This window comes from Eulemur rufifrons, chromosome 8, assembly GCF_041146395.1.
Source record: "Eulemur rufifrons isolate Redbay chromosome 8, OSU_ERuf_1, whole genome shotgun sequence".
Taxonomy (NCBI): domain Eukaryota; kingdom Metazoa; phylum Chordata; class Mammalia; order Primates; family Lemuridae; genus Eulemur; species Eulemur rufifrons.
The window spans coordinates 83,667,459-83,695,210 of NC_090990.1; the positions used below are offsets into that span (position 1 = coordinate 83,667,459).

Sequence of the window (27,752 nt, forward strand, 5' to 3'; positions counted from 1 at the left end):
GGATAGCTTTCCTTTTCTTCAACTAAATATGCAAGAACTGTGGGTGAAAAAGACAGTGGGAAACTCTGAGAAAGTGAAAAAATGAGAAAAAAATGGACTATTTTCCTTTTCATCTCCCACATGCGACCTGGCTCTTTTCCTAGAGTGAACACAGACTCCCAGTTTCCAGGAATATGAATGAGAACAGCCATAGCTTTATTTTTTTCCACTTTTTTCCTATATTGCAGTCCAACTTAATGTGTGTGAACATCCAAGACATTCTTGACAACCTTTGGCAATGTTGAGAATTATGTAGATATTTTGTTCCTTATGGTGGCAACAATTTGTGCTTAAATATTATAGTTTATTAGTATAAGCTCTTGGCCAAATGGATTTGGTAGTATAACGTTTAGTGGAATGTGGCTTTATTGTTGGGATAATAGAGGCAAAACTACAGCTAATCCACAATGATCACTCTTCCTAACTCTTCAGTTTTCTTCAAGAGATGAAACAAAAGTATATCTGACTATATGAAACTTTGTCATACAAGTATGATGTTACTGACCCAATAGCCCCCGTGCCTTGACTTTGTTTTTGGTAATGGGAGTGGATTTGGAGTGATCTTTTAAATCTTCTTTTAGCAGGTCCCCTTGTGACTCTCAGCAAGATTTGGTCAGATGACTGGTGGGGATTAGTCACAAAGGCAAAACCTCAGAGCCCATAGCACGGGGTATTGAGTAAGAAACAATAATAAGTGGCTGTATACTAATTATATGGGAATAAATTGTTCCCTTTAAAGTTAAGTTTTTCAAGCCTGGTAGATAGTTACAAAATGAAAGCCACAAATATTTATTGGACACCTATCATGTGTGTCATGCTAGGCTCTGGGGACGAAAGGGTGAACAAGACATAATTCCTGCTTCTATGGAGCTTACAGTCTCACAGGGAAGAGAAACATCACACACAAAAAAATTATATAATTATACAAATTCAAGTATAGGGTGCAGTATATATAATTATGGTGTATGGACTAAAAGTAATAGCATGATCCATCCTGTTCTTGGGTGAGGTTAGGAGGTGAGGATCAGAGAAAGCTTTCCCAAGGAGGTACCCACTGGGGAGCATTGTGTAGACTGTGTCTACGAACTGTTACCATCAGGACTCCGTGCACTCAGATGTTACCTTCAATGAAGGGAGGCAGTATAAAAATACTCCTTGTGGTCATCAAAAGTTTATTCAACAAAGTCAAAGTGCAGAGCTCGGGAGGTAGTCAGACAGAGATTTGTTGAGTCCTTTATTTTCCCAATCAAATCTCAGCACCCTAGAAAGAGATATGGCACAGTCGGAGAACAAAAGGAAACTTAGGAGGAGCTCAGTTTTGAATACTGCTGGAATAAAACCCTCTTTCTTATAGTTTCCCATTGTTCTGTTCCCTTCTTGTTCTCTCTCAGGCTCTCTATCCCCCCATTGAGGAATATTTTCCACAGGGGGACTTCCCAAATGTCTGACTTACAGTTTATAAGTATCTTATGATAAGAGTATTTGCATGTTGGCTGGGACATGCATTCAGTTTATTCCTTCACAAATCTTGACTGAATGCACGTGATGTTCCAGGCATTATTCTAGGCACTGGGGATGTGGCAGTAAAGACAGCAGATGAGGGCTGTATATGGAATGTGCAAAAACTTGCTATGTCAGCTAGAGGTGGTGCTACAAAAGAAAAGGCCGGCAAGATGATAGAGAGTAAAAAGATAATATTATTATTAATAATTTAGACAGAATGGGCAGGGAAGATCCCTCTGATGAAGTGATATCTTAGCAGAGAACTGACTGATGTTTTGATTTACTGATGAAGCTTACTGATCTCAAGGAGGCTTTGTATTCATTTGTATATTGCCTTTTTGAGTTGGTTGGTAAGATGCCTAGGGAGCTTAGAGATAATAGAAAAGGAGAGGAAAAACAAGAGGTGATTTTGCTACTTTGTGGTTAATTTAGGGTGTGTACAGAAGCAGGAAGCTCAGAGCAGCCTCTTATTGGCCTTCCTGCCACATGTCTGTTTATACATGCTTGCTCTTCTTTTGAACATTATGCCTACATTTTAGAGAAATAGAATAATTCTAGGTTCTGTGTGAAATTAGCAAATAGTGCATGCCTATAACTATAGTGCTCTTCATGTGGCACTTAGACTTACCTTCAAAGTAGATTTTTAACTTATGAATTTAGAGTACAAAATTATGAGTCTAATGAAGAAAAATTAATGTAGCTTTTCTAATGGAAGCATCCTTTTAAAAATTAAATGAAGGTAAATCATTTGTGGGCAATTATTGAATCTAATGTTTGAAAATTCTTAAGATGAGTTTTCACTGAAGTGTTTCTCCTTAACTTACAGGTACTGCTGTTGATTGACATTCAAGTCTCCTACATCAACACCAACCACGAAGACTTCATTGGCTTCGCAAAGTACGTGAAACCCTTGATTGTCGCATGCACTCCTCCTGCTGGTTTGTCTAGAACAAACATTGTGAAATTTTACTACAATTCCACCACCTTTTGAGAGTACAGTCTGTGTCAAGGTTAACTCTGAGTTTACCTCCTTAGGAGGTCTGGGCCCCATGGCCATGTGGTAGGGGTATTTATTGTTCTTTTGATAAAGTAGTTGGCTCTATTCAGCATATGAAGTCATATGTGTCTTAGATACTCATTATTTTTGGATGATGACCTGCACTTTGTACTTGAACTCCTGTAGATAAGCAGTAACAAATTCACATTTAAAAATTTGTTTGGTTGTTTGGAAACAATTTTTCATATTAATTTGAAATATCAAGTACAATTCAGAGAATATAAGCTATTTTAATTTTCCTAAATGAGAATATAAAGTCCTATTTTTAAAAAAACTTTCCTTTGTGAATTTAGATGTAATCTATTGGGATGAGCATTTTCTTCTCTTTAAAGTATTTACACTTTATATTTGCTTGTCCATATATTGCAATTCTTCATAGACGCTGTCATTTTTAAGACCTTGAATTCACTGTTTTTTCCCTGCTTGTTATTGGAACCAGTTTTTCTTTGATTTAAAGAATTTTGATTCTTATTCTAAGATATATTTTTGGCATGTAAGTGGTTCCAACTTCAAGTATATAATATAAAGCCTATTTTATATAAAATGTAAAATAAAAGAACTTATGTACTTTCACTTGAACTAGATAGTCAAGAACAGGGAAAAATAAAACACCACCAAATGTCAAATTTTAATTTGTTTTAACATACCCTGACTTAGAAGAAACAAATGTGCAGACAATGTGACCTAAGCTAAACTGTGGCCTGAGAAATTTATAGGCATGTTTTAAGGAGAAAGGCCCAATTATCCAACAGAAAATTATATCATTCTAAGCTTGGCTGTAGTTGTGATAGCCTACACACTGGTGTCAATACATTTTGTACCCAGTGAGTGAGTGGTAGGTTAGTTTTCCTCAACCGTTTCTGTCCATAGCATGTAAACTTGTTAGAACCCAGTTAGAAATATGCGCCCTTGTCTGGTTGTCTTTGCAGCCATGCCACCGACTCCAGTGTCCCCGTAGGTATCTGCTGCATAGGCATTTCACACAGACGTACCCCCTTCCCTCCTAGCCCTTGTGACTGTCATCATTTGCACTGCTTGTTTTCTTCTGCAAAATCCCCCAAGCTGTCAAGTCCCTTCTCGTCCCTAGCTGTGGAAGGGGCATCAGAGAATTCTTTACAGGTTTCCTTCACATCAGTGAACTCCAGGTGGCCTGGGCAAAGCTTTACTCCATGGGGGGAAAAATGAAGAAAAAGAAAAATTGTTTTTGCCTTTTAGGAGCTTGGCTAGTAATTGAAAAGTATAGAGAAACATATGTAAAAATTTAAACTGACACTTCTTACTTTGCTTCTTTGAGGAGTTTAAAAGACAAACCAATCCTGGAGCCATTAGAAATAACAGTAATACTGCCTTTAATGTTGATTTTTTATGGATTACAAATGCCAGTTAGGTTCTTATGAAAATATAACAGATGGAAATCTAAACTGAATAACTTACCAGTGACAAGGCTGTTGCAATGCTGCCTTGTTGTGGGGTCCCAATTCAAGGCGGAAATGTAGAAAAAGTCATTATCTGTCTGGAAAGATTCAAGGTTTGAACATAGTGTATAACCAGTGTTTCAATTTAAATTTCACCTTTATATTCTTCTTAAAATATTTTTTTCCTGGATTACGTTTTAAAACAAAACAAAACAGAAAACCAACAAGATATATGGGCTAGAGTCTATTTCTTTCCCAGCAAATTTCAGTATTTTCCACCTTAGAAGCTATTGGACTACAGTTTTATATTGATTATATCAATTTATAGGTTTTCAAAGACATATAATTTTTGAAATTTAATGCTTTCAAACACAGTCTTTTGATACAATCTCACTGCAATATGGATCACTGCCTCTGTCTTTTCAGCAGTGAGGTAGACCATGCACCCTTACCATGCCGGGGAGAAAAAAAAGCAGCATTGTTAAAACTGCTTCAGAAATCCAGCAAATTTGAACATTTCTCCTCTAAAATAAACTGCACACTTTAACCTGCTTTCAAAGGACTGGTCTGGGAGTCAGCAATCCGGGTTATTTTCCAGCATTTGCCACTGATAAGCTTTGGTTTTTGGCAAGGAGCTTATTCTTTCTGTATCTCAGTTTACTGATCTATCAAATGGAATAATAAATAATTCTCATATACCTTTCAGGATTGTTGGAAGATCAAATTAATGAAGTTATGTGGAAATGCTTTGGAAAACTGTGGCATAGTCTGTAAAAGTTAGAGTCAGTTTTTCTGTTTCTCTACACACACACTCACACATACACACAGAGGAATTTAATTACTAGATACACCATTTTACTTTGTAATGAAGGTTTTAATGATGTAAGTGTGATTGTCACTGGAATATTTTTTAGTTACTAATATCATTATCTCCAAATGTAGTATTTTGTTCTGAGACTCAGAGGTATTTTGGTCTGAGACTCAGAGGTAAATGTCCTTTCCATTTGTATGATGAGTTGAAGTACATTTCAGTGTGACATGGGGTAATTATGAAGATGAAATGTTCATCTCAAAATCACTTTGAAGGGTGTTGGTATTTTTTTGTGCTTTTAAAAAATAAAAAATGTAGTTATAGCTATAAATTTTAAAGTTGGCAAGAATGCTGTTTCCATCACGGAAGAAAAGTCAAGCCATATTTGAAGACAATTCTGTAAGTATTTTTAAGTTCCAAAAATAGATAATTAAGATCTAGGGTTGTGAAAAATAGGCATTTGTTTCATGAGATTTTTAGAGAGCTGCCAAAAGAGAGAGGGGACTGCATCTCAGATTTATAGGATGGTGATGTATGTAGTATTTTACAAACATAATCTTTTTCAACTGCAATGACTTTTGTTGTAAAAAAATTTTTTAAGAAAGGAAAACAAATTGCTAAAATTAGATTAATGTAATATTTAGTTTCATATTACTGTTCAGGACATCTCAAAATTCTTTTTGCTGTAGAATTTATTCTGCCATGTTGAATACGTGGAACTTTTTTTTCCATTTCTCAGTTATTTGTTAGATATGTACCATGTGTAATGTGTCCCAGTAAGTGCTGCTCTAGGCTTGCTTTGGAACATCCTGGCTTCTAAGAGCCCGGTCTTTCAAGTATAATATAGTTTCTGAACCTAAAAGTTCAGTATTTCAGAAGAAAACATCAACTTTCCTTGTGACTTAAGGGTTTTAATTTGTCATTCTTTCCTGTTTAAAAAAAAGTCCTAAATTGTATGTATTTTAAACATAATATTAATATAACATAATGAGTTTTTGCTACTTAAGAAAATAAGAACTGGTCCAATTGTTCCTTCATTTACTTCCCCTCATTCTTAGTAATCCCGCTATCTGAACAGAAAGGCAAGCTGATTAGCTGAACGCCTTGGGAAGTGAAATTTCAAACTCTTGTGCTCTTCTTCATTTGTTCCATAACACAATTTTCTTTCTGAGTTACTAGGATTTATGCAGTCTAGTGGTTTAAGAGAAAGATGGGCTCCAGATATGGGCTGTTAAATTAATATCTCTATGTACCACAAGCAGCAGACTATGGTCTGTTTTTCAATCTGCTGAGTAGGTTTCAACACCTGTTTTCTCACAGTTGAAGTGATACACTGTGCAGATTTCAGTTCTTGTTATATGAGCCCCATGAAAATTCTATGGGTTGTAACATTCATTATATCTCTTTCCTGATCCTCTGGAATGCCTCTGTTGCCATTTTACTAAAGGCAGTGCATTTGAACCTTGCCACTAAATTCCAGAGCAGTCTTTGTCTTTCCCTATACATTCTCCTTTTATTTTTCCCTGTTGTGTAAATTATATTCTCTTATAACAGTGTTTCTAGTTCCTTTTCTTACATGAGAATGTTCTGTCTCTTGTGGAATCAAAACTTAAGTATTAAAAAGATCCTTCATTTGACTCAAATGCAAATTTAAGAATTAAATGCTTGGTTGCTTACTGGGTTACAATACAGCTACTGTATTGGACAGCACAGCTTTGCAGTATGATGAATCCAGCTGATTGCTCTGGGACTTTTATTAGTGGGCCCTACTTTACATCAGATAGCCCTACTTTACCAAAACCAGATAAAGACATAACAAAAAAAAAAAAAAAAAGAAAAAGAGAGAGAGAGAGAGAGAGAGAACTATAGGCCAGTATGTCTGATGAACATAGGTGCAAAAATCCTCAATGAAATACTAGCAAACCAAATTCAACAACACATTAAAAAGACTGTTCGTCATGGTTGAGTGGGATTCATCCCAGGGATGCAAGGATGGTTCAACATTTGCAAATCAATCAATGTGATACATTATATCAACAGAACAAAGGACGAAAACTATATGATTATTTCAATTGATGCTGATAAAGCCTTCAATAAAGTTCAACATTCTTCAAGATAAAAACTTTCACAAAACTGGGTCCAGAAGGAACATAACACAATAACTACTATATACGACAGACCCACAGCTAGTATCATACTGAATGGGGAAACACTGAAGGCCTTTCCTCTAAGATCTGGAACAAGACAAGGATACCCACTTTCACCACAATTATTGTACGTAGCACTGGAAATTCTAGCTAGAGCAATCAGACAAGAGAGAGAAATAAAATGTATCCAAATTGGAAAGGAAGAAGTCAAATTATCCTTATTTGCAATAAGATCTTATATTTAGAAAAACCTAAAGACCTCACTGAAAAACTATTAGAATTAATAAATTCAGTAAAGTTGCAGGATACAAAATCAACATAGAAGAGGAAAAGGAAGTAGATCTCTTAGCTCCTGCTAAACAAGCCCTAGGGCTCAGATATATACAGTTAATTCTTTAAATGCTCTACCATTAAAGTATAAAGGAGGGGCCTTCTCCTCCCACTGCCCCACTCCTTAGTCTGTATGTTGCCATTTTGCTAATATTTTCTCCATCGTGGATACTATCGAAGTTTCTTATGATTCCAAATCTCCTGTGCAAAAGAAACAGTGATGGAGGAGGAGGTACACCCTGACATTTGCCATGGAATGGTCATCTCTGAGGGACTCTCCATTTCCTTGACGCATCTGAGCTCTCTTCCAGTTGACTTAGAGTCTGTGTTCCTTCTTCCTTCTTTCTAACCTCTCTTTTACTTTTTAGCCCACTATATTCTGTTGTCCACCACTCCACTCTACTGAGACTGCTTTTTTCCAAGACAAAGCAGTTAATCCAATGGACAATTCTGAATCCTTCATTTAACACCATTCACCACACTGTGTTGAAGAGATTTGTTCCTTTGCTTCAATAACTTCCTACCCTGTCCTGGCTTTCCTCTTTCTGTGCTAACCTCTCCTTCTCAATCTTCTTTAGGAGCTCTTGATCCTCTGATCATGGCTTAAGAAATGTTTTGGGTTTTTTTTTTTTTTTGCCTTTTACCAGTGTTCTTCCCTAGACATCCATCTTTTTTCACTCACTGCATTATTCCTGACCAATGTTACTCACTCCAGTGGTTTTGGTTGCCAACTTTATTTGATGACTCTAAATGTTGATCTCTATTCCAAAACTTTTTACTAGACTGTGTACTATATTCACATGCCTACTGGACATTTCTACTTGTCTATCCTAGAGAAGCTTCAACCCAATAGTACCAACTTAAACTTATCGTCTGCTCTTCTAATTGATACCTTCTCCATTGTTCGCACTCCCAGGGGATACACCTTCCAGTTGCTCAAACCAGAAACCTGAGTGTCATTCTGCACTCCTTGTTCCTCTCATCTTTCTCTCCCTCCATCTTTACCAAGGTCATTTAATTCTGTAATATCTTTTGAAATTGTCTATTTCTTTCTATCATCATTGCCACTACTAAGTCAGTCCTCTCTTACATGCGTTATTACAGAGATCACCCTGCCTCTGTCATGTTCTTTCTTATTCCTGCTGGGAGGAAGCAGCAGTCCCTAAATGCATCAGTCCTGAACATTTTTAGCACCAGATACCATTTTCATGGAAGACAATTATTCCATGTACCAGGGAGCAGGGAATGGTTTTGGGATGATTCAAGCACGTTACATTTATTGTATACTTTATTTTTATTATTACATTATAATATATAATGAAATAATTATACAGCTCACCATAGGTTGGGAACCCCTGCCTAAAGGTACCATACTCTTGCCTTAACACATGCCTATTATATTTCCTATTGCAGATGAACATTGATAGTCTGGTTGTAAATAACCCTGGCATCAAAATAGAGTTCTATAAATATTTTAAAGACACTACCATGAACTCTGTGCTAGGTAATGTCAGTGGTGAGAGAGAGGTAGACATACCAAGGTTAATGCACTGCACCATTGGCCATCAAGGAGTAGGCATTGTTGGAGGGGAGTTAGAGACCTGACTATAACACAATCCAGTTTGTATAATACAGACACAGACCAGAGACTTTAGAGGTTCATGGAAAGGAGAGAGAACTGGAGGTTTCTAAGAAGTCATAATTCAAATATGGAACTTGATTAGACTTTGAAGGCTGGGCAAGACTCCAGTAGTCAGGGGACAGGAAGGGTGGGGCTGGGTTGGCAGCTTCCTGTCTTCTCTGCTTCAGAGTCAATACTGCCCATTTGGGGGAGGTAATTTTTATTAAAATATTGCTTTGATCATGCCATTTACTGGCTCAGAGACATTGGATATTTTCTGCTTCCTCCAGTGTAACAGCCAAATTCTTTATAATTGGCCCAACATACAGTTATTGTACTAGATGACTTTTAAGGTCATTTACAAACCTGAGTCTGTGATCATATAATTCTGCCATAATAGTTTTACTCTCTGCAACTTCCCTACGTGCCTCATATGTCTTTCTCTTGGCTTTGTTAATACCAGTCTATTCTCTTGGAATGTAGTTGGTTGTCTTCCTTTATTAAAATTTACTTTTAAGGTTTTTGTAAAAAAATCTCAGATCATATCACACCAAAATGATATTTCTTGTCTCTGAACATTCAGAGCAATTACTACGCATAGGATTTATTTGATAGGCACACACACCCTTGGCATACTCTTCTGTTGTTTGAATCTTTTATCATGTATGTGCACAGATAAGGATAGAAGGGAATATGTAAAAAAAATTGATGTGAGATATAACATTATGGGTTATTTTTCTTTGTCTTCTAATGTACTCTTATTTTTACAAAAATTTAAATTTCCTGAGTAGTAGAAATTTAAAACATACTTATGTATGTTTTATAATGTTGTAGAGAAAACCAGGTAAGTAACTATATCCAACTCTATCCAAGGGCTCAAATTAACTTGTAAGTCTTTACACGTTTTCATGAACATGCTGTTAAATAAGGACTTTGAAATTCTTTTGGTTTAATTATTATAGCATACAGATGAATTATGATAAATGGTGTTTTCTAAGTAGGCATCTTATTTACTTTTTATTATGTTATTTTTAACTTCAAGTAGCTAAATACATCAGTAACAATGGTATGTTTGGACTTATGGGGCTAGTTGCTGCAGAAAGTTTTTTTTTTTTTTTGGATGGAAAGTAAGGGTAGCTTAGTGTTTGTTCTAACTCTAATATTTGAGATTGGCTTATAAAATAAATCTATTGTAATTTTCCTTCTGCATATTCTCACAAGTGCATTATTTCATTGATGGAAACTATAAGTGGACACCCTCTTTATCTAGTTTAGCTAATAAGCTGTTGAGAGTAACTTTGCATCTCAAAGGGTCTCGGACCTAAAAGGAACCTAAGAAACAGCTAGTTCAGTCCTTCATCCCGTCTCTTTGTTTCTGCTTCCGTCTGTCTGTCTCTTTCTTACAACACACCTATATGCATTTTACTGAGAAACTGAGTTCAGCTGAGAAACTGAACTCCACTGAGATCAAACTCTGCCCAAGGTAGCAAAGGAGTCATCAACAATCTCTGTGCCTTTTTTTTAATATTCAGCTTCTTTTCCCTTATGTGATTTTAAGGTGACCCATACATCATTTTAGGGTCCCCAATTTGTTCAAAGTAAACACCTGTGAGTCTCTCATAATTCTGAAGTTTTTACCGCTGGTCAGTGCTTTATTGAAAACATTTCCCCTTAAAACCTTAAAACACAATTATGCTTGGAAGAGATAACTGTAGCCCATGAAGAAGGCATGATCACATTCTAATAGTAGTTTTCCCATTTGTTCCTAGAAGGAAGGGAAGTCAGGAGGGCCCTGGAAAGGTGACATTTAGTGGAGACAGGAAAGAAGGAAGAGATCTGAAGCACTAGGCAAGTAGTACTTGAGATGCTTGGTGTGCCAGGGCATGGTGAGCAGCCAGAGGGCGGTGTGGACACACTGGATCCTGGGCACAGCCAGACATGAACTTCACCTCTCCTACTGCCTCATCTACAGAAACCTGAGTAATGTGGATTTGGATTATTCACAGAAATGACTGAAGAGAGATGAATGTCATAGTGATTAAGGGAATGAGCCATTTAACCAAAAGCTAGAAAAATAACAAAAAAAATGAGGAAGGAAGAAAGAAGCTGAAATTATATAGTAAATTACCAATTGAAAAACAAAAATACACACAAAATATCTTTAGCAAGAAAATGCTGTATGGCCCTTTACTACCCACCCCCTGCCCACCCTTGCTTGAATTAATATGTGGTTTTCATGAGTTTGAGTGAAGGAAAGCAGCTTAAACACATCAAAGGAGGTTTTAAGGAATTGCTATTTTGAACACCTGTTCTAACGTGGTGTTGATTTCTAACTTGCTACTGCACCACGACACCCTATCACTTTAAATAGTTGACTGATGGCTTTAGTCTACCTTTTCTCTATTTTAGGCTATTCCAATGCTCAACCCTACGTTAAAGAGGGTTGAGTATTGCTGGTCTTCCAGCAATACTTTGGTTATTCCCAGAATAACCAAAATTCATTGTATTTTTTTATATTGATAGGTGTTTACTCATGGAACCACAGAAAGAAAACCTATATTCTTTTGAGAGAAGGAGTAACACATCTCTTAAATGTGTGGGCTCTGGAGTTAAACTGATGGAGTCATGTCTGGCTTTTAACCCTCTGTGCTCATGTGTAAACTGGGGGTTATAATAGCATCAACCTCATTTCATTCAACAAATGTTTGTTGAAGCCAGCTATGTGCCAGGTCCTTTATTGCCCCTAGGGAAATAACAGACACAAACTGTAAATAAACTGTATATATTGGAAGGTGAAAAATGGCATAGAGAAAAAGCATGGTAAAGGGGGTGAGAGTCCTGGAGGAAGGGAGGGATACAGTTTTACATAGGATGCTCGGGATAGACTTTACCAAAAAGGAGTCATGTAGATGTATGGGGGAGGTATAGTCTAGGCAGCTAGATAGCCTAAATGCTCTGAGGTCTGAGTGTCCTGGGAAGTTTGAGAAAGAGCAGATGCCAGTGTGGCTAGAACTCTCCAGTGAATGAGATGAAGGGTAGGAGGAGATGAGTCCAGGAAGCGGAGAGTAGGGGTTAGTGGAGTAGGGCCATGTGGACTCCTGTGAGGACTTGGGCTTTTGCATTGAGTGGAATGGTGTTGATGACAGGAAAGGGTTTTGAGCAGAAGAGTGAGGTGACCCTTTTAAAAGAGTCACTTTAGCTTCTGTGTTGAGAGTAGGCGTCAGGGGGCAAGTGTGGAAGCAGAGACCAGAGAGTAAATGATCTCAGCCATCCAGGTGAGCGATGACGGCAGCTTGGGCTGAGCTGGGAGCCATGGCAGTGGTAAAAAGATGACTGAATTTTAAATATGTTATAGGAAGGTAGTCAGCAGCTTGGATGTGGGATGTGATACAAACACGAGCCTGAGTACTTGGAAGTATGGTATGGAGTTGCCACCAAGAAGGGGAAGACTATGGATGGAGCAGGTTTTAGGGAGGATTTCAGGAGTTCAGTTTTGACATATCAAGTATGAGATGCTCATTAGACAGCTGGGTGGAGATGTCGAGTTGTCGGAAACATGTACGAGTCCAGAGTCGGGCAGATAGGACCACACTGGAGATGTACCAAGGGAATTGTCGGAGAATAGTGGAATTCAAAGCAATGAGATTGGACAATATCACAAAGAGTTTGGGATATGGAATCATACTGCTGGGTGCCATCACTTACTAGCTGAGTGACTTTGGGAAAGTCACTTAGCTTCCCATGACTCAGTCTCTCCGTCTGTAAAATGAGAAGAATAAGAAGAGTAACTACCTCATAGGGTTGTTGTGAGAATTAAAATGACTAATATCTATGAAGCACTTAGAACATGGTATTTAGTCACATTCAGTAAGCATAACTTAATTTTCATTGCAACCATTCTGTATACCTGTGAGGCATCGCAGATATATCTACTCATATTTGTATCAATGTAGCAATGCGGCTTTTCTTCCAGTGCTGTTATTATATTTCTGATTTGTAATTATTATTTGCTATTAGGAGTCCCACTGAGTTGGTTTTGCCTCCAGAATTAAACTGACCTGGATTTTTGATATAGCTCTGCCTCAGCTGTTGATTTCTTTTTTAAAAAACTTATATATATATGTATATATATATATCTATCTTATTGTAGTATCTGTTACTTGTTCCGAAAAAAATCTTACGTGTTTCTTCAGTGCTGCTTTCCTTTGCTTTTCTCAGTGCTCAGCAGAGGAGCAGTCAGGTTCACAAGAAAACCACAATCGGAAATCAGGTAGGAATTACACAAGAGAATCAGTGCATGCCTTCCCCAAAGAATTTGAACTAAATCGCTTGATTGACGATTTTTTTAATGCAAATTAATCATGTGCAAATTTTGCTTGAAGTTCAGCTTTTCGTTTTTGTTTTGGTTTTGCTTTTAAAGTTTTTGGAGTGCACTTTCATTTCTTTTTGGCTATTTTATGCAGTTAACCATATTGATTTATTTTAAATAACTTTTCTGCTACTTGCTCTGCATTTCAAACTTGACTCCTCATGTCCTATTTTGCTTGCTTACATTACTCCTAAATTGAATTTAACATTGAATCTGTGAGTCAGTTCAAGGTTAAAATTTGGTGAGTAGTTGCATGAGCTTTCTGGGGCTGCTGACTAGTTCACACGTTTGCACAGCTTGGTATCAGTGAAGGGACAGCTCATAAAGAAGGCAGTTATTGGATTTAATCTCTGCCACACTAAATTATGGTTGGTTAATGAAGATGTTAATTCCTAAGAAGATCTCATCTTTTAAGTTTTTATGTTTTTGGGCTGACCGTCTCTGACTAATAGCGCTCTGCAGAGATTGTATTAACTCGACAGTTTGCTGTTTCTTTTATGTTTTATGTGATAATGAATATTTGCATTGTTATTTCTTTTCAAGTCAAAACAATGATGGTTTTATAGTTTTTTTTTTTAAAATGCAGAGGTACAATTATTGAACAAATTGAAACCTCTGCTCTAGATTTTTTTTCCCATTGTTTTGAAAGGAGAAGAGGTAATAACAGACTTTATTTTAAAAACTTTTTTTCTGAACTAAAGCATATAATTCTTTGCTATTTCAGGGAACCAATCTTCCGCCTTCAAGGCAAATTGTACGAGCTAAGTTCTGTAAGCTTTACCGTTGCTTTTTCATTTAGCTTCCCAAGGGCACAGTTTGTCTTTAACTGATTAACTCAACTAGCGCTTGCTACTAATTTTTTTTAAACTTAGGTTGTCTTGTCCGTAACACTCTATCATTGAAATAAAAATCCTATTAAGAGGGTTCATCCCTTCACTGCTAATAACTTGCTGTGATTGAAAAGTATGAACTAGTAAACTCTAAAATGCTGTAATATTAAACCCTTAACACTGTGGGTGCTTTGATATTTCTCTAATTTTAATGGGCCTTAAAATAATTAAAATCATTAATGATCTTCATCTCTGTCCTTTTATGCTATGTTGTTATGAGGTGTAAGCCTTTCTCTTCCTTTTATATGATAATATTTCCCAATAAGTATAGATGATGCTTCTAAAAGGTGGGTGAATATTGAACATCTGATTTTGTTGTATTTGTTAAGCCTAACAATTCCAATTATTTGTGTTTATTTTTTAAAAAAATAATGAAACAAGCAAAATTATATTGATTGACATTTTATATGGCTATGGACATTTTATGTTGGCTATCTTCTTTTTTATGAAAGTGTAGAGACACTGTCAAGTGACTAGCAATAGGCATTTAGAAAAAAATTACACTCTCATTTCTACCATGGATGAAGCAGGCTTATCCTTCTAACTGTGCACAAGTTAAAAATGAGATTGGAGCAGGAGTTAATTATTTGCCCCATGATGCTTTGGAAGACACAGTCTTTGGACCTTAGACATACCTGGGTTCAAATTCTGTTCTGCCACTTAGGAGCCATGTGGCCTTGGACAGATTGAGCCTGAGTTTGCTCATTTGTATGATGAGAAGAATAGAAAATACCTCTGTAAGGTGATTATAGGAATCAGAAATAATATACATAATGAGGTTTCCAGCTGAGGACCAGAAAAGTGTTCTGTAAAGAGTAGAAACCTTGCTCCCAGAAGGTAGGTGCTGCTTCTTGAAACTTTTGGGGGAAAAATATTAAATATAAGAAACTTATAAAAGTTATAAAATGAGAAAAATAAAGCACTTGGGAAAATTGGAAGCTATGACAAATTGTTCCTGATGCCTGCAATACCCATATTGTGGCTGGGTGTGGTATAAAGGATTTACCTACGAAAGTTTCCTCCTGGTCAGAAGCATCTATAGCTTATAGAAGTATACGCTATAGTAAAAGCAATAGTAAAATGGCAAAAATGCATATTTTCAACTAGAGGAAACTCAGAGGAGCTTTCAATTATATTACTTCCAAATGATAAAATCATGCTAATTGTATTTTTCTGGGTACTTCAAAGCTCATACATTATGGAAGTTTTATAATTAAAGGTAATAGAATCGGGTGAGTGTTATTATAGAATGTAGATCCCTTATTTAAAACCCTTGGGGCCATTTGAGGCCAGACATGCCTTGAAGGTAAGAATTTTTGGGATTTTAGAACAATAATACATGGACTATATCATGTATTACCCAACATTTCTGTGGGGTCAGAGGCAGCACCCTGTAATCAAACACATTCTATTTCTGCAGTGAAATAAATGGTCACACCGAGTAGACTAAATGGAAGATATAAATCCTCTCACATTAAATCAAATTTTGCTGCCAAATTTGTTTTTAAAAAAAAAGAAAAGAAAAAAAACACACACATAAAACAACAACTTTAAATTTGCAAGTAAGGGATATTGAACCAGAATATATTATTTTCCAGAATCATATTCAATAATTTATACATGATACAATATTTTTAAGGGATCCTTTATTGTTATTCCTGAATAGCAGAAATGAACAATAATGACTTGAAATTTTTTTCTTTATGAATTTGAGTATCTGATGTTGATTTGGGTATATATGGAAACAGTTTTACCTATTAAGGGCTCCAATCCAGGTGTTACCAAAAGCTCAGCACTTGTCCACAAGGCTGAATCAGAAGAACAAGGACAAGTGTTCTGGGGAGGCGGAAAGAGATTATTTTGCTGTCAAGGGAGGAAAAGTGGCAGACCTTCTCATCTTAAAATCCAAATTTCCTGAACATAGGCTGAAATACAGAGCTTTTAAAGGAGGGCCCCTCAGTTCTAGGCTATTGTGGTTAACTATTCCAATCATCCCATCTCTGCCAAAGTCAAAGCCTGTGAACTTTGCCTGCCACCCCCCCACTGGCACCATCGGAAGTTATCTCTTTTAACAAAGGACTTAACCTGCCTCAGGGATGCAGGGGAGGCTGCAGTTCCCAAAAAGAGTGGGGGAAGTTTTAAAGAGAAAGAAAAGTTTTTTTTTTTTCCTTAGGCCCTTCCTTCTGTTACACAGGGAGTCTTAAAGCCCAGCCCTCTGATTGATGCTGGCTTTTATGGTTGGTGGGGCTGAAATGTCCTGCAGTATCCTAGCAAGTGGTTCATCCATTTTGATATTTTTTTTAGGACTCCTGGTTGTAAGAGATTGCTGTGTAGCATCTGTTCTGAAATATTTTAGAATGATTTCAGGAAAGCAAAATGTTTTCTTAAAGTCTAAATCCCATTTGTTTTTGTCCATCTAAAAATTTAATAGTTCTACAAATTAATGTCAACTAAGGTGCAAAAAAATGTGAGCATTTCACCTAAAGTTGGACTGGTTAGAAATTTAAATTTAAAGTTCATTCATCTCTCCACTCATCAAGCATGTATTTGAAACCTATGTGTACCAAAATCTGTGGTGGGTGTTCAGAGAGCTTCACCCTCAGGGAACTCACAGCCCAGTGGGGAGGATGGTAAGTAAGAGGGCAGTCTGCCCTCTTTTCCAAGGCTAGCTCCTCCTGATCCTGCAGGTCTCACTGAAACATCACTTCTGCAAAAGGCTGTCCCTGAATGTCAGATCTAAAGTCACTCTCCCTCCCATTATCCATAGGTAATGTCTTACACTATCTATTATATTCTATTATCTGAAACAATCTTATTTATAATTTTTTGTCTTTCTTCACTAGGATCTAAGCTCCATTAAAGTTATTTTTGTGTTGCTGAAAGCAGTGGGGTATCATTATAAGGTTTTAAGCAAAATCATATTGATATTTTAGAAAGATCCTTCTGCCTATAGAGTGGAGAAAGGCTTTGAAGCAGGGAGACAAGACTGGGAAAAGGACACTAGTTAGGAGGCTGTTGAGAAGAGATGATGGTGATCTGGGCTTGGGTATTTGTGCTGGATTTGAGAAGAAAGTGATGAATTTAAGAGATATTAAGTATTAATAGGAAGAATAAAAAAAAAACCCTGTGAGCTTGATGTTGGGGGAGGGCTGGAGATTGTCTGCAATGTCATCCAGATTTCTGATTTAGGAACAGGTAAGATGGTGGTGCTTATCATTGAGAAAGTCAGGTTTGAATCCAGAGTCAGGAGGGGTAGCTTTTTGAGTGTGAAACACTGTGGAACTTGGAAGTAAAAATGTCCAGTGGGAAGTGGGATAAAAGTGTCTAGAGTCCAGAAGAGACGGAGAACTTTTTATTCCAAAGGTATTGGTCAGTCATGGAAGGATTTCCAACAGGAAAGGGTATCAACTGATTTATGTGCTAAAGATCTGTCTGACAGCCATATGGAGTGGGTTGGAGCAGTAAAACTAGAGAGATATGGAAATTGGTGAGGATGCTTATGAAGGAATTCAGATGAGCAAATGTTGGTAGCAGCAGGTGTGTAGGAGAAGGGACAGATTCAAAACATATTCAGGGGATAGTATTTGAAGGGTTGTAAGTAGTTTTGTCAGGGGGAGGTTAAGTCATCCTTCCAGGCTTATGGCTAAGGAGACCTACTGACAAAGAGAATGCAGGGGAAGGGAAGCAAGTGTCAGCAGAGATGGGAGAAGGTACTGATTTCAATTTGCGGTATGTTGTCCCTATTGGAGACATCATTAGGGTATGAGGTTCAGGACTCATGTAGTCTGGAGATATAAGTTTAATAGTTTCAATATATACAGTAGCTGAAGCCATGGGAGTAGATGAGATCACCCTCAAGGGAGGACGGGAGCATGGAAAGAAATATAGGATTTAAAGCATGATAGAAGAAGAACTGGAACAAAATGAGGAACTGAAAAGGAGTCTAAGAAGTGATGAGAGACACAGGAAAATGTGGAGAGTAGTAGAATAAAAGCTAAGGGGAGAGAATGTTTCAAGGAGGGAATGGTCAACAGTATTAGATGTTTCTGAGAGCCCAAGGAACTTGGAGGAAGTTGTCAGATAGTTGGACTATAGAATAGGTCCTGTGCAGTGTTGAGGACTCTCTGAAGGTCCAGTGATAGCACCAGTTCTCTTGATCTTGTGAATTGCTCTTCTACTTCACAGTTGGAAGGTAGCATAAGGCTGAGAATACAGACAATTGAATTGATATTCTGAGCTGGGGTTTTTCTAGGGAGGCAGCATGTATGGTCAAGAGAGATGATGAATTAGAGTTTTGGAGAGATACATGTTGAGGTAAAGGACTGTGTAATCTAATATAAGTGGTTTTGATAGATGTATTAATCAGGATGGGCCAACCAAGTAACAAACAACCCCAGAATTTCAGTGGCTTGGCATAATAAAAGTTTTATTTACCATGCTGTAACAACTCAGTGAAGGTCTTCAAGATGGGGAAGCATCTTGCTTCATGTGATCAGTAACAGACTGGACTTTGGAATACTCTTCATTCTTCCAGCAGATGGGAAAGAGACAGAAGCCTGAGTGAGGGAGGTCTTTAAGGACCATACTGTAAGTGGCACATATCACTTTTGTTCATAATGCATTGAACAGAACTCAGTCATCTGGGCTCACCTGACTGCAAGGGAACTAGGAACATATAATATGAACTTGGGTTCAGGAAAAAGAAAAGAGAAAAGAAGATGTTGACTGAAAATTGAAAGGAAATGGACAAGCTAGGGCACTGGAAGTTTTACTGAAATCAGAGAAAATGTGTGCTAGGATTAATGTGTGCTAGAAGTGATGAGGTGGGAAGTTGAAGTTAGTGGGTGGGATGCTGTATTTCAAGGTTTAAGAGTCAAGAGAATGTCACCTAAAAGTCAGAGGTGTTATTGGAATAAGAGAGAACAGACCCTGAAGGAATGACGCAACAAGTGGTAGCTACAGATATTTGTGCAACATTGCTGGTCTTCAGAACGTATGGAGAGCTGAATAGAAATGGGATGGAATCGCCTGGGTTTGAATATGTTAGAGGCCAGGAGGATTCATGTGACAGTTACAGTGTCTAATAATTCATTCCTTTGGCTTCAAGAGTCTAGGACAAGAAGGCATCACTAAAATGCTTCTTGGCCCCAGACTGTATCCAACTGAAATGGTATAACTGGGAAGACTTTTTCCTTAAAGACTAGTGTAGGTGCTTGCACCAGCCTGGGTATCAGGGTACCTCCTAGTCCCAAGCTTATTTTCTGTTTTGTTTGCCATTAATGTGACCGCTATTGTTCTAACTTTAGATTGGATTGGAGTATGAAATTTGGCTTTCCCCAACCTACAAGTCTCCAGGTAACTGGGTTATCAACCTTTTGCATTGTAGGCTGCAAACAGAAAAGACCTTTCCTATCCAAGCAGGGTCTCTTCCCTCTCTGCTTTCTGAAAGCTAGCTCTTGTAGACACTAGTATCTTCTTCTTAGGACTTCCTACAGGTCTCAAAATATTGCCAATGCATCCCAACATCCTGAAGTTTTTGTACAAAGTCCCCTAATTCTTCAACTTCTGTAAAGACATGGTTTGAGTCCCATGTTAAAAAGGTGGGAATTTAATCTATTATTTTACAACTGAGTAACAAGGATTGCCAACTTCTACCCTAAGATAGAGGGCTCCTTCCAGCCCTCCCTCCCTCTTTCCCCACTAGGCTAATTCCACCTTTTAGGGTCTGTCACTCTTAACTCCCACCCTCATCTGACTTCCTGGTACCAATATCTATACCAGTTAGGATTCTTTCAGATGTAAATGACCTTGAAAGAAAGGAAATTTAATGGTTTTAGTTTATGTAATTTCACACTTCAGGGATAGATTTGAGTACTGTTCAATCCATGGTTCAAAGAGTATCATGATGAATTGGTTCCTTTCTTTCCATATTTTTGGTCTGCTTCTTTGCTGTTGTGCCCACTCTTGGGCCCCAAAGGGTTGCAAGATGACTACCTTCAGTCCACAGGGAATTTCCTTCCTAGTTTGAATCCAGCAGAAATAAATCTTTCTCCCAGAATTTTCAGAAAAACTCCTGAGATTCAGTTTGATTGGACTGGCTTGGATCTTGTGCTTGTTCCTGAACCAGTCACTGTGGGCAGAGAATGAGATCTACTGATCAACTTAGGCCACATCATATGGGACAGGGGTGGCCCCTCACCAGATCGCAGGGCCTGGAAGTGGGGATGGGCTGCCTCTCTACCCAAAAGTCAGAGCTGTTGGAAGAAGACAGGATAGATGCTGCAGGAGGTGCATCACAGACGAAGGCAGGTACTTGCTGAGCAGTTTGTCTTCAAAACAATCTAATTTGGATAACAGGATTCTTGTTTATGTTGTCTTCTTAAAGGAATATAAATGGTTATTACCTCATTATTAAAACTCTGTGGTCTGTTTATTGATTAAATTTAATGATTTTTCCAATTTAGTCTCTGACTCCCCCTCCCCTGCTTTCCTTTTAAAAATACTCTATTGACTATACTAGGTCAGGAAGTAACATAGTGTAAGGCTTCAGATCTGGGACTGGGAAGTCAGCGTGTGGCCATGGGCAAATTATTTAACTTTACTGTTCCTCAGATTTCTAATCTATAATAATATGATAAAAATAGTAACTGCTTCATAAGGTTTTTATAAGTATTAAATGAGTTAATACTAGTTAGGTACCTAGGTATGGTTTTAGGTGTTATACATGCATTAACACAGTAACTCCTCCCAAAAATTCTGTGAGGTAGGTATTCTTATTATCTCAGTTTTATGGTAGGGAAACTGAGGCATGGAGAGTCCACATGTTGTGCCCGGTCACACAGATTGTAAATTGTAGCACCGGTATTCAAATCTAGACGATTTGATGGTACACCTTGTTCTCTTAATCAGTGTTTAATCACTACTTCTAATAGTTTGTAAATTGCATCAAGAACCTCATTTCATAGTTTCAATTATGCCAAACCACATCATTTAAGTTCATTTGCTATTTTTTATTATTTAAAACTTTTCTTATACCAAAGCTGTTAGCTTTGAAAGGAATGAACGTGGGTTTACATAAATTAATCTGATTAACAACCAAAAACTGTAATAGCTATCTGAATTTGTTTTCATTTTATCCCTTAATTCTATACAATATCTCCAAAGGAGCCAATCAATAGCTTATAAAATACAACAATCATTATTTCAATAAAATAGAGATTGGAGTCCACAAAAGCCACTCTTAGTTAAATATACAGCCTGTTAATTTAAATCTAGGGTTTTATTTGGAATAGCAGTTAAGATATGTGGCTTATGGTTTTTGCCAGACAAAAACACAGACTGACTTACTGTATTTTTACCAAGTTGCATCTTCATTGAAAGTTTAGAGCTTAAAAATCAGTGAGGAGAGCATTCTGTCTGTTCAAAATTACTTTCTAAAACCCTTTCAATAGGCAGAATCTAGCCCCACGCCTCCGCTGTGGTCTTTCCTTGGGGAAGTAGAGGCCTGGCCTTGTTTAAAAGAGCAACTGGTGAAACAAAGGCCTCTCTCCTCCTGCCGGGATCCTGCTGCTCTGTGGCTGCCGCTACCCTCTCTCCCTTCCTGCTTCCCTCTTTTCCTCCCCCTATGTCTTTTGTCCTCTGTCTGTCTTTTTTTTTTTTTTTTAAAGTGTGGTGTGTTTGATTCCAAGCAAACTAAATGCCTCTGTAGTTCAAATTCCCTGGAATTTTGGTAACATTTTTAAACTTTAACATCTCCCTCTTGGAGAAGCTATTATTTGATTAACCATTGTGTAATTTCAGACCTGAATGTTCCCCTGAATTAATAGATAAATGACATCTTGATGTCCTCCTGTTCATGACTATTTTCAATGCTTATGGACACTGGGGTTGCATCGTTTCCTTGGTCCTGGATGAGAAGCCCTCACTGTTTCGATCACCACTGCTTTAATTTCATCTCCACCTGTCACATAGGAGCTTTCACCTCATTCCTGTGCAGCCACCTGGGTGGTATAAAGGCTCCGTATGGGTTTTCACTTCAGCCCACAAGGAAAGTTGCTGGTTATCTTTCTCTAGGCAGGTCCATCAAAGGCCAATCCGAAAGCCTCCCCTCTGCCCTCCGTGTACGTGTACGGGCAACCCTGTCTGCTTCTGAGTCTGTCCATGGGGAATGCCAGCGGTCAGCTCCCGGACCTCTCACCCGGCTTTACTGCAGCTCCGTCGTGGTAGGATTGCTCTCGTTTCCATCCCTTCCCTGCTAGCTCATTCTCTAGTCCTTTGGCTATGAAGACTTGTTACACAGTTGGTTAGGATAGAGCTGTGTGTTACCCTAAAAAAGCAGAAGTCTCTCCTTAAGTTTTCATTAGTTCTTGCCTCAGTTCTTCCCTCATGTGCAACGTGTAGCTTATTTAGCACAGAGCATCAATGTAACATGTAATTTTGAACCTGTAGTTTTCATTTAAGTTATACAAGAAATACTGGAACACATTTTCATTGTGAAAAAGTTAAATAATGCAGATAAAGTAAATATATTCTTGACCCCCACCCAATCCCACTCACCTCCATGAGTATAACCATTGTTATCATTTCGGAGTATATACACACATACCCATACACACACAAGCGCATGTGTGCACACGGACACACAAAGACACACTGTGGTTTTAAAAAATAAGAATAGGCACATCTTATATATGTTTTACACTAGAATTTTAAGTGCCACAAAGGCAAGGATTTTTATTTATTGATGTATCCCTAATGACATCTAGAACCCAGAGTATAGTAGTTGCTGAGTAAATATATTAATATTTCAAGTTGAACTCACTTTATTCACTTAATGATACTTACTATAATAGGAATATTTTCACATAAATACATAGAAGACAACAAAATATCTTTTCCTGTGGCATAACATTATAGTATCCCACAGTATAGATGTGCAACACTTAATTTAACATTCCCTTAAGTATAGGTGTTTATGTTTCCAGTTTTTCCAAAACAGCTGAACTAATTTATAGACTCAACAACTATATATGTAAGTACCTAAATCCCTAGTATGGATAATTATATTTTTGATACCCAGGGGAGAGAATAATATATTGTTTTGATTTGCATTTCCCTTACTGTAAGTTGCAGAGCAACCTTTTACATATTTAATAGACATTTGTATCCCTTCTCTTATGAAATGTCCAGTGTGTTCTTTACCCATTTTAAGGGACCTTTGTGTTATTTTATTACTGATTTTTAAGATTTTTTTTATAGTTTGGATATTAATTTTGTTTGTGTAACATATGGTGCATTTTCTGCTTATTCATCACTTGATTTTTTTATTTACTGTATATTATTAAACAAAAAGTTATAATTTTGATTTAAACTATTTTTTAACATTTTTATGGTATTTGTATCTTATTTATATTTTCTTCCATGGTTTTATGGATTTCTATATTTAGGTATATAAAAAATGAAATTATTTTCTTGCTGATCACATACTTCTATCCTCTTAAACCATAGTCACTTATGTCCAAAACTTACTAGTGAGGAGAAATACTTTTCATGCTTATTAACCAGCAGTGTTCTTCTTTTCTGAATGAAACATTCATGCTTTTACCTATATTTTCTTTGGAACTTTATACTCTTATTGATTTGTAACAGAATTTTGATATAATAATGATATTGACCTCTTGTTATATTTATTAACAAGTTTTTTTCATTTTCTTGTATATGCTTTAGTTTTATTTATAAGGTTCTTGAAGTGAAATTTTAAAGAATGTTTTGTAGTAATATCTATTCTTTTTTCTTTCATTTCTTCTACCACATTCACTTTTACAAAGGTGGTACCCACTTCGAGAACAGTCAAATATTTACCCATGTGTTGACAGCATTTTTGTGAAGCCATTGTTGACATTTGTCTCTGTAATCCGTCTGGGATTTGTCATGGCACCTGGTACAAGGTGAGGCACTCACTTGGGGAGCAGAGTGTAGAGACCGCCAGGCTTCAGTACTTGGCTTTGCCACTTGCCAGCCATGGGCAAGTTACTTAACATCTCTGTTCCTCTGTTTCCTCATTTGCAAAAGGGATATGTTTATTGCATCTACCGCTTAGGGTTGTTGTGAGGATTAAACACATTATTTAACGTAAAGTACTGAGAGCAATGCCTTACATGTTGTAACAACTCGATTACTACTGGCTGCTATTATTATTTTATTCCAAAGGAGCAGATGTATAAATGTAATTGTATGATATGAAAGATTCCTGCTATCATCATTGATTTGCAGTGCTTCCTTGATCATATAATTTCAACAATAATAGTGTAATCATGATAACAGCTCACATTTCTTAAAAGCTTACCGTATGGCTAGGTATTGCCCTAGTGTTTCTTACATCAACTCTTGCCTGTGAAGCGGGTTCCCTTATTTCTCCTGTTTAATAAATGATGTAACTGAAGCTTAGAAAAGTTAAATAGTTCACCCTAGTCATACAGTGGAATTGGCATACAGTGGAAAGTGGCAGAATTCTGGCTTCAGCCCCAGTCAAGAATGAGCTCTTAATCTAGTCTATCTATAAGTTATTTATCCTGTCTCTCCATCTGTTGATTTTGTACAGTGACACACTTTTTAATTATTGCAGCTGTGTATCTAATATACTTTAATATCTTCTAGGTTGTTTCCTTTTATTACTCTTCTTTTACAATAATGCATTTTGCTTTTGTGGATTACTCATTCTTTCAGTTGACGATTAAAATCTTATCATATTCCAACCAGAGTTCTCTTTGAATTTTAATTGGCTATGTGTAAAGCCTATAAATTAATATGGAATGAAGTCTCATTTTTTTCACATCCTATTTTCCTATCCAATCAGATAGTTGTTTTTTCTGCTTATTATAATTTCCTGCTTTTTCCTTTAATATAGGTAAATGTAAATTTTTTGTTAAAATACTGTTATGTTATATTCATAGGATGTTTTTTAACTTATATTTTCTAATTTAAAGTGAAAACTATTGATTTTTAAACATTTATTTTATATCAGGTAATTTTCTTATTTAATTGTAATTGCTATCTTAACTGCTTATATAGTTGTATCTTTTAGTGGATTTTCTAAGCTGCTCTTTATTTTAATGGGAGTGCCTTAATTTTTTTACCATTAGTTTTGATGTTGAATTGCTTTAAAATATATTTAGTGTGATAAATAAATTCTTCTATTCCTCTGCATCTGCGATTCTCTATCACAAATGGGCATTGAATTTTATTAAAGTGATTTGACCATGGTCTTACATATTGAGCAAATTATATAACATTGTATTGGTATAGTTACTAACCATCCTTCCTTTTCTGATATAAGCCCTATTTGGTTATTGGGGGTGATTGTTTTGCCATTGAATTAATTTTTTCTATTATTTGATTTAAAATTGGTATATTTTGCCTTTGAAATAAAATTATGCTTTATTAAAAAAGAATGTGCAATACTATTAAAATTTCTACTAAAGGAGAAATGTCACAGAAACTGGTAAGAAAAGAAAAATTTTGTGTACTTTATTCCTGATCCTCTCAATTTGCTAGATAAGACAGGAGGCTGGTTCATTTGTTGAGAGCAAGCGGAGTAGGAGCTACGTGGAGGTCTTGAGAAGATGGGGAAACTCAGTGTAGTCACCAAGTGGAATGTGAAAGGGAGCAAGAGGACTTCCAGCTGTTGGCCGGCTGGGAGACTCACACCAGTCCACATGCTGAGACTCCTCCTGCACGGGGACGTCAATTTCCTTCCTTATTCTCCTGAGAGAACTCCAGATCTTTCAATGTAGCCATTTGAGGGTTTAGCAAAGGACAAATTATAAAACCTCATTGACTGTTAAGGTGCCATGGGATTGTCTGTTAGTGATGATGTCCATATTCTATCCTAGAAAGTTCTTTTGGAAGGATGCTACTGGCTCATTATCACAGTGAAAATAAAAAAAAAAAAAAGTAAATAGAAGAGAAATTCTTGTGCATATTTCCAATAGAGCTCTTTTGTTATTTTTGTTCCTTCTCATATTGAAATCAAATCCACTGAAAATAAATATGTCCCAAATTCACCAGGACCTAGGCAAATTACAGTTTCTGTCCATAGAGCACGGATCTTTTTACACTCAATGCAATACATTACAGAGCTTTCCCTGAGTCAGAATATTTAACCTAGGATCCTTACAATACAGAAACATCTTTATACTCTTAAGGTATTTGAAGGAGAGAGTCCTGCAATGTATATTCATAGAAAAGAAAGCTCTTGACCTTATCTGTCAGGCAGGGGGATCTTGTGGTTAGCCTTGTGGGCTCTACTCTCAGCCTCGCTCCGGACTCACGGCTCTATGTTGAGTCTCAGTGTCAAGATACCTAAATGTCAGAGCACTAATCCCGGCATTAGTGTAAATTGTTGGGACATTTTATCATACATTTTTAAAATTTTTAAATTTTGTTTTGTACTGAGATAATCCCACTTAAGAACAATCTTATTTTTTCCCTCAGATAAGTATATAGCTTCTAATCTTAGGGTCTCAGATTTACCATATAGTGGCTCTGCATGTCAGTTCAAAATTTCATTTGCCATAAGTCCCCCACCCCTTTGTGAAGTCCCTCCTTTTCTTCTCCTCCCACCCCAGACATTTGCATTGAGCAAGTCTCTCATAGCTTCTGTGGAATCATTTTTTTTACTTTCTCTAGGGAATAGTTTGTATGGTACAGCGAGATTGTGGTTTAGCTGGTGTAGTCTTAGTAGCTTGAAAGAGTTAATGCTAGTCTCAGATTTATTTGAAAAATTCTGGAAAGAACAAAGTGGTTTATTTGCCTAGCAGTGTATATTATATTTCCTAATTATATAAGTGCAGAAAATAAATAACATTGAGAGATAATGTCCTGAACAAAATGTAAACATGTAGAGTGTTAGCTAAACTAAGGAATGAAATGTCTTCCTCCCAAAGTTACTATGAAATTTCTTTGACTCAGCAACCAACCCATTCCCCACCCCAGGGAATTCCATTAAGCTGAATTATATGCAATGAACGTTCCCCATCCAGGAAATGAGTGCCCTGGTTTTGTAATTGAACCTCAGTTACTTGAAGCTTTGCATTGTGCTCTTGCCTCACCAAATAATTGGCTGAAGTTTTTGTCCTAAATCTTGGTGAGGTTACTTACACACTTAGCCTGTGATGGATGGGCCTCTGCGGGCAGATTATTAGATGTGCTGCCATTTATATTGCCTGGATGGAGCACTACTTTGGAAATGTCACATATAAATTAAAATGAGCTTGAGAATATAAATACTAATACTAAATAGAGTCATTATCATAATTTAAATAATTTCTAATGTCTATGATTATTTTTTGTTTGCAATATAATATGAATTCTTTATCTATGAGGTTCTACTGTCTCTGCCTCTTTTCTAAGTCTTAATTCGAGTGTCAATTGATTTATGTCTTTTATGAGAAAGTACGATCATAATGAAAACATTAGTTTAACAGCAAGTCATTTTATTGTTTCCTGCCCTAGTCTACTAAAAATGATTTTCTTAATTAAGGTATGAAATTTTTAGTGTACATCTGCGTCC

At 36.9% G+C, this 27,752-nt stretch overlaps 1 protein-coding gene across 7 annotated transcripts in view; it reads left to right on the forward strand.

Annotated features, from left to right (window-relative positions):
• Nucleotides 1-27,752, forward strand: part of DNM3 (dynamin 3) — a 533,160-nt gene that overhangs the window by 203,091 nt on the left and 302,317 nt on the right. For 4 of the 7 annotated variants that reach the window (XM_069478347.1, XM_069478344.1, XM_069478343.1 and 1 more), the window contains exons 12-13: nucleotides 2,369-2,439; nucleotides 13,142-13,193. In XM_069478347.1, the coding sequence (XP_069334448.1) occupies nucleotides 2,369-2,439; nucleotides 13,142-13,193 (123 nt within the window). Of the gene's footprint in view, nucleotides 1-2,368; nucleotides 2,440-13,141; nucleotides 13,194-14,016; nucleotides 14,047-27,752 lie in introns of all 7 variants that reach the window. The other 3 variants (XM_069478342.1, XM_069478346.1, XM_069478341.1) reach the window with 1 other exon arrangement.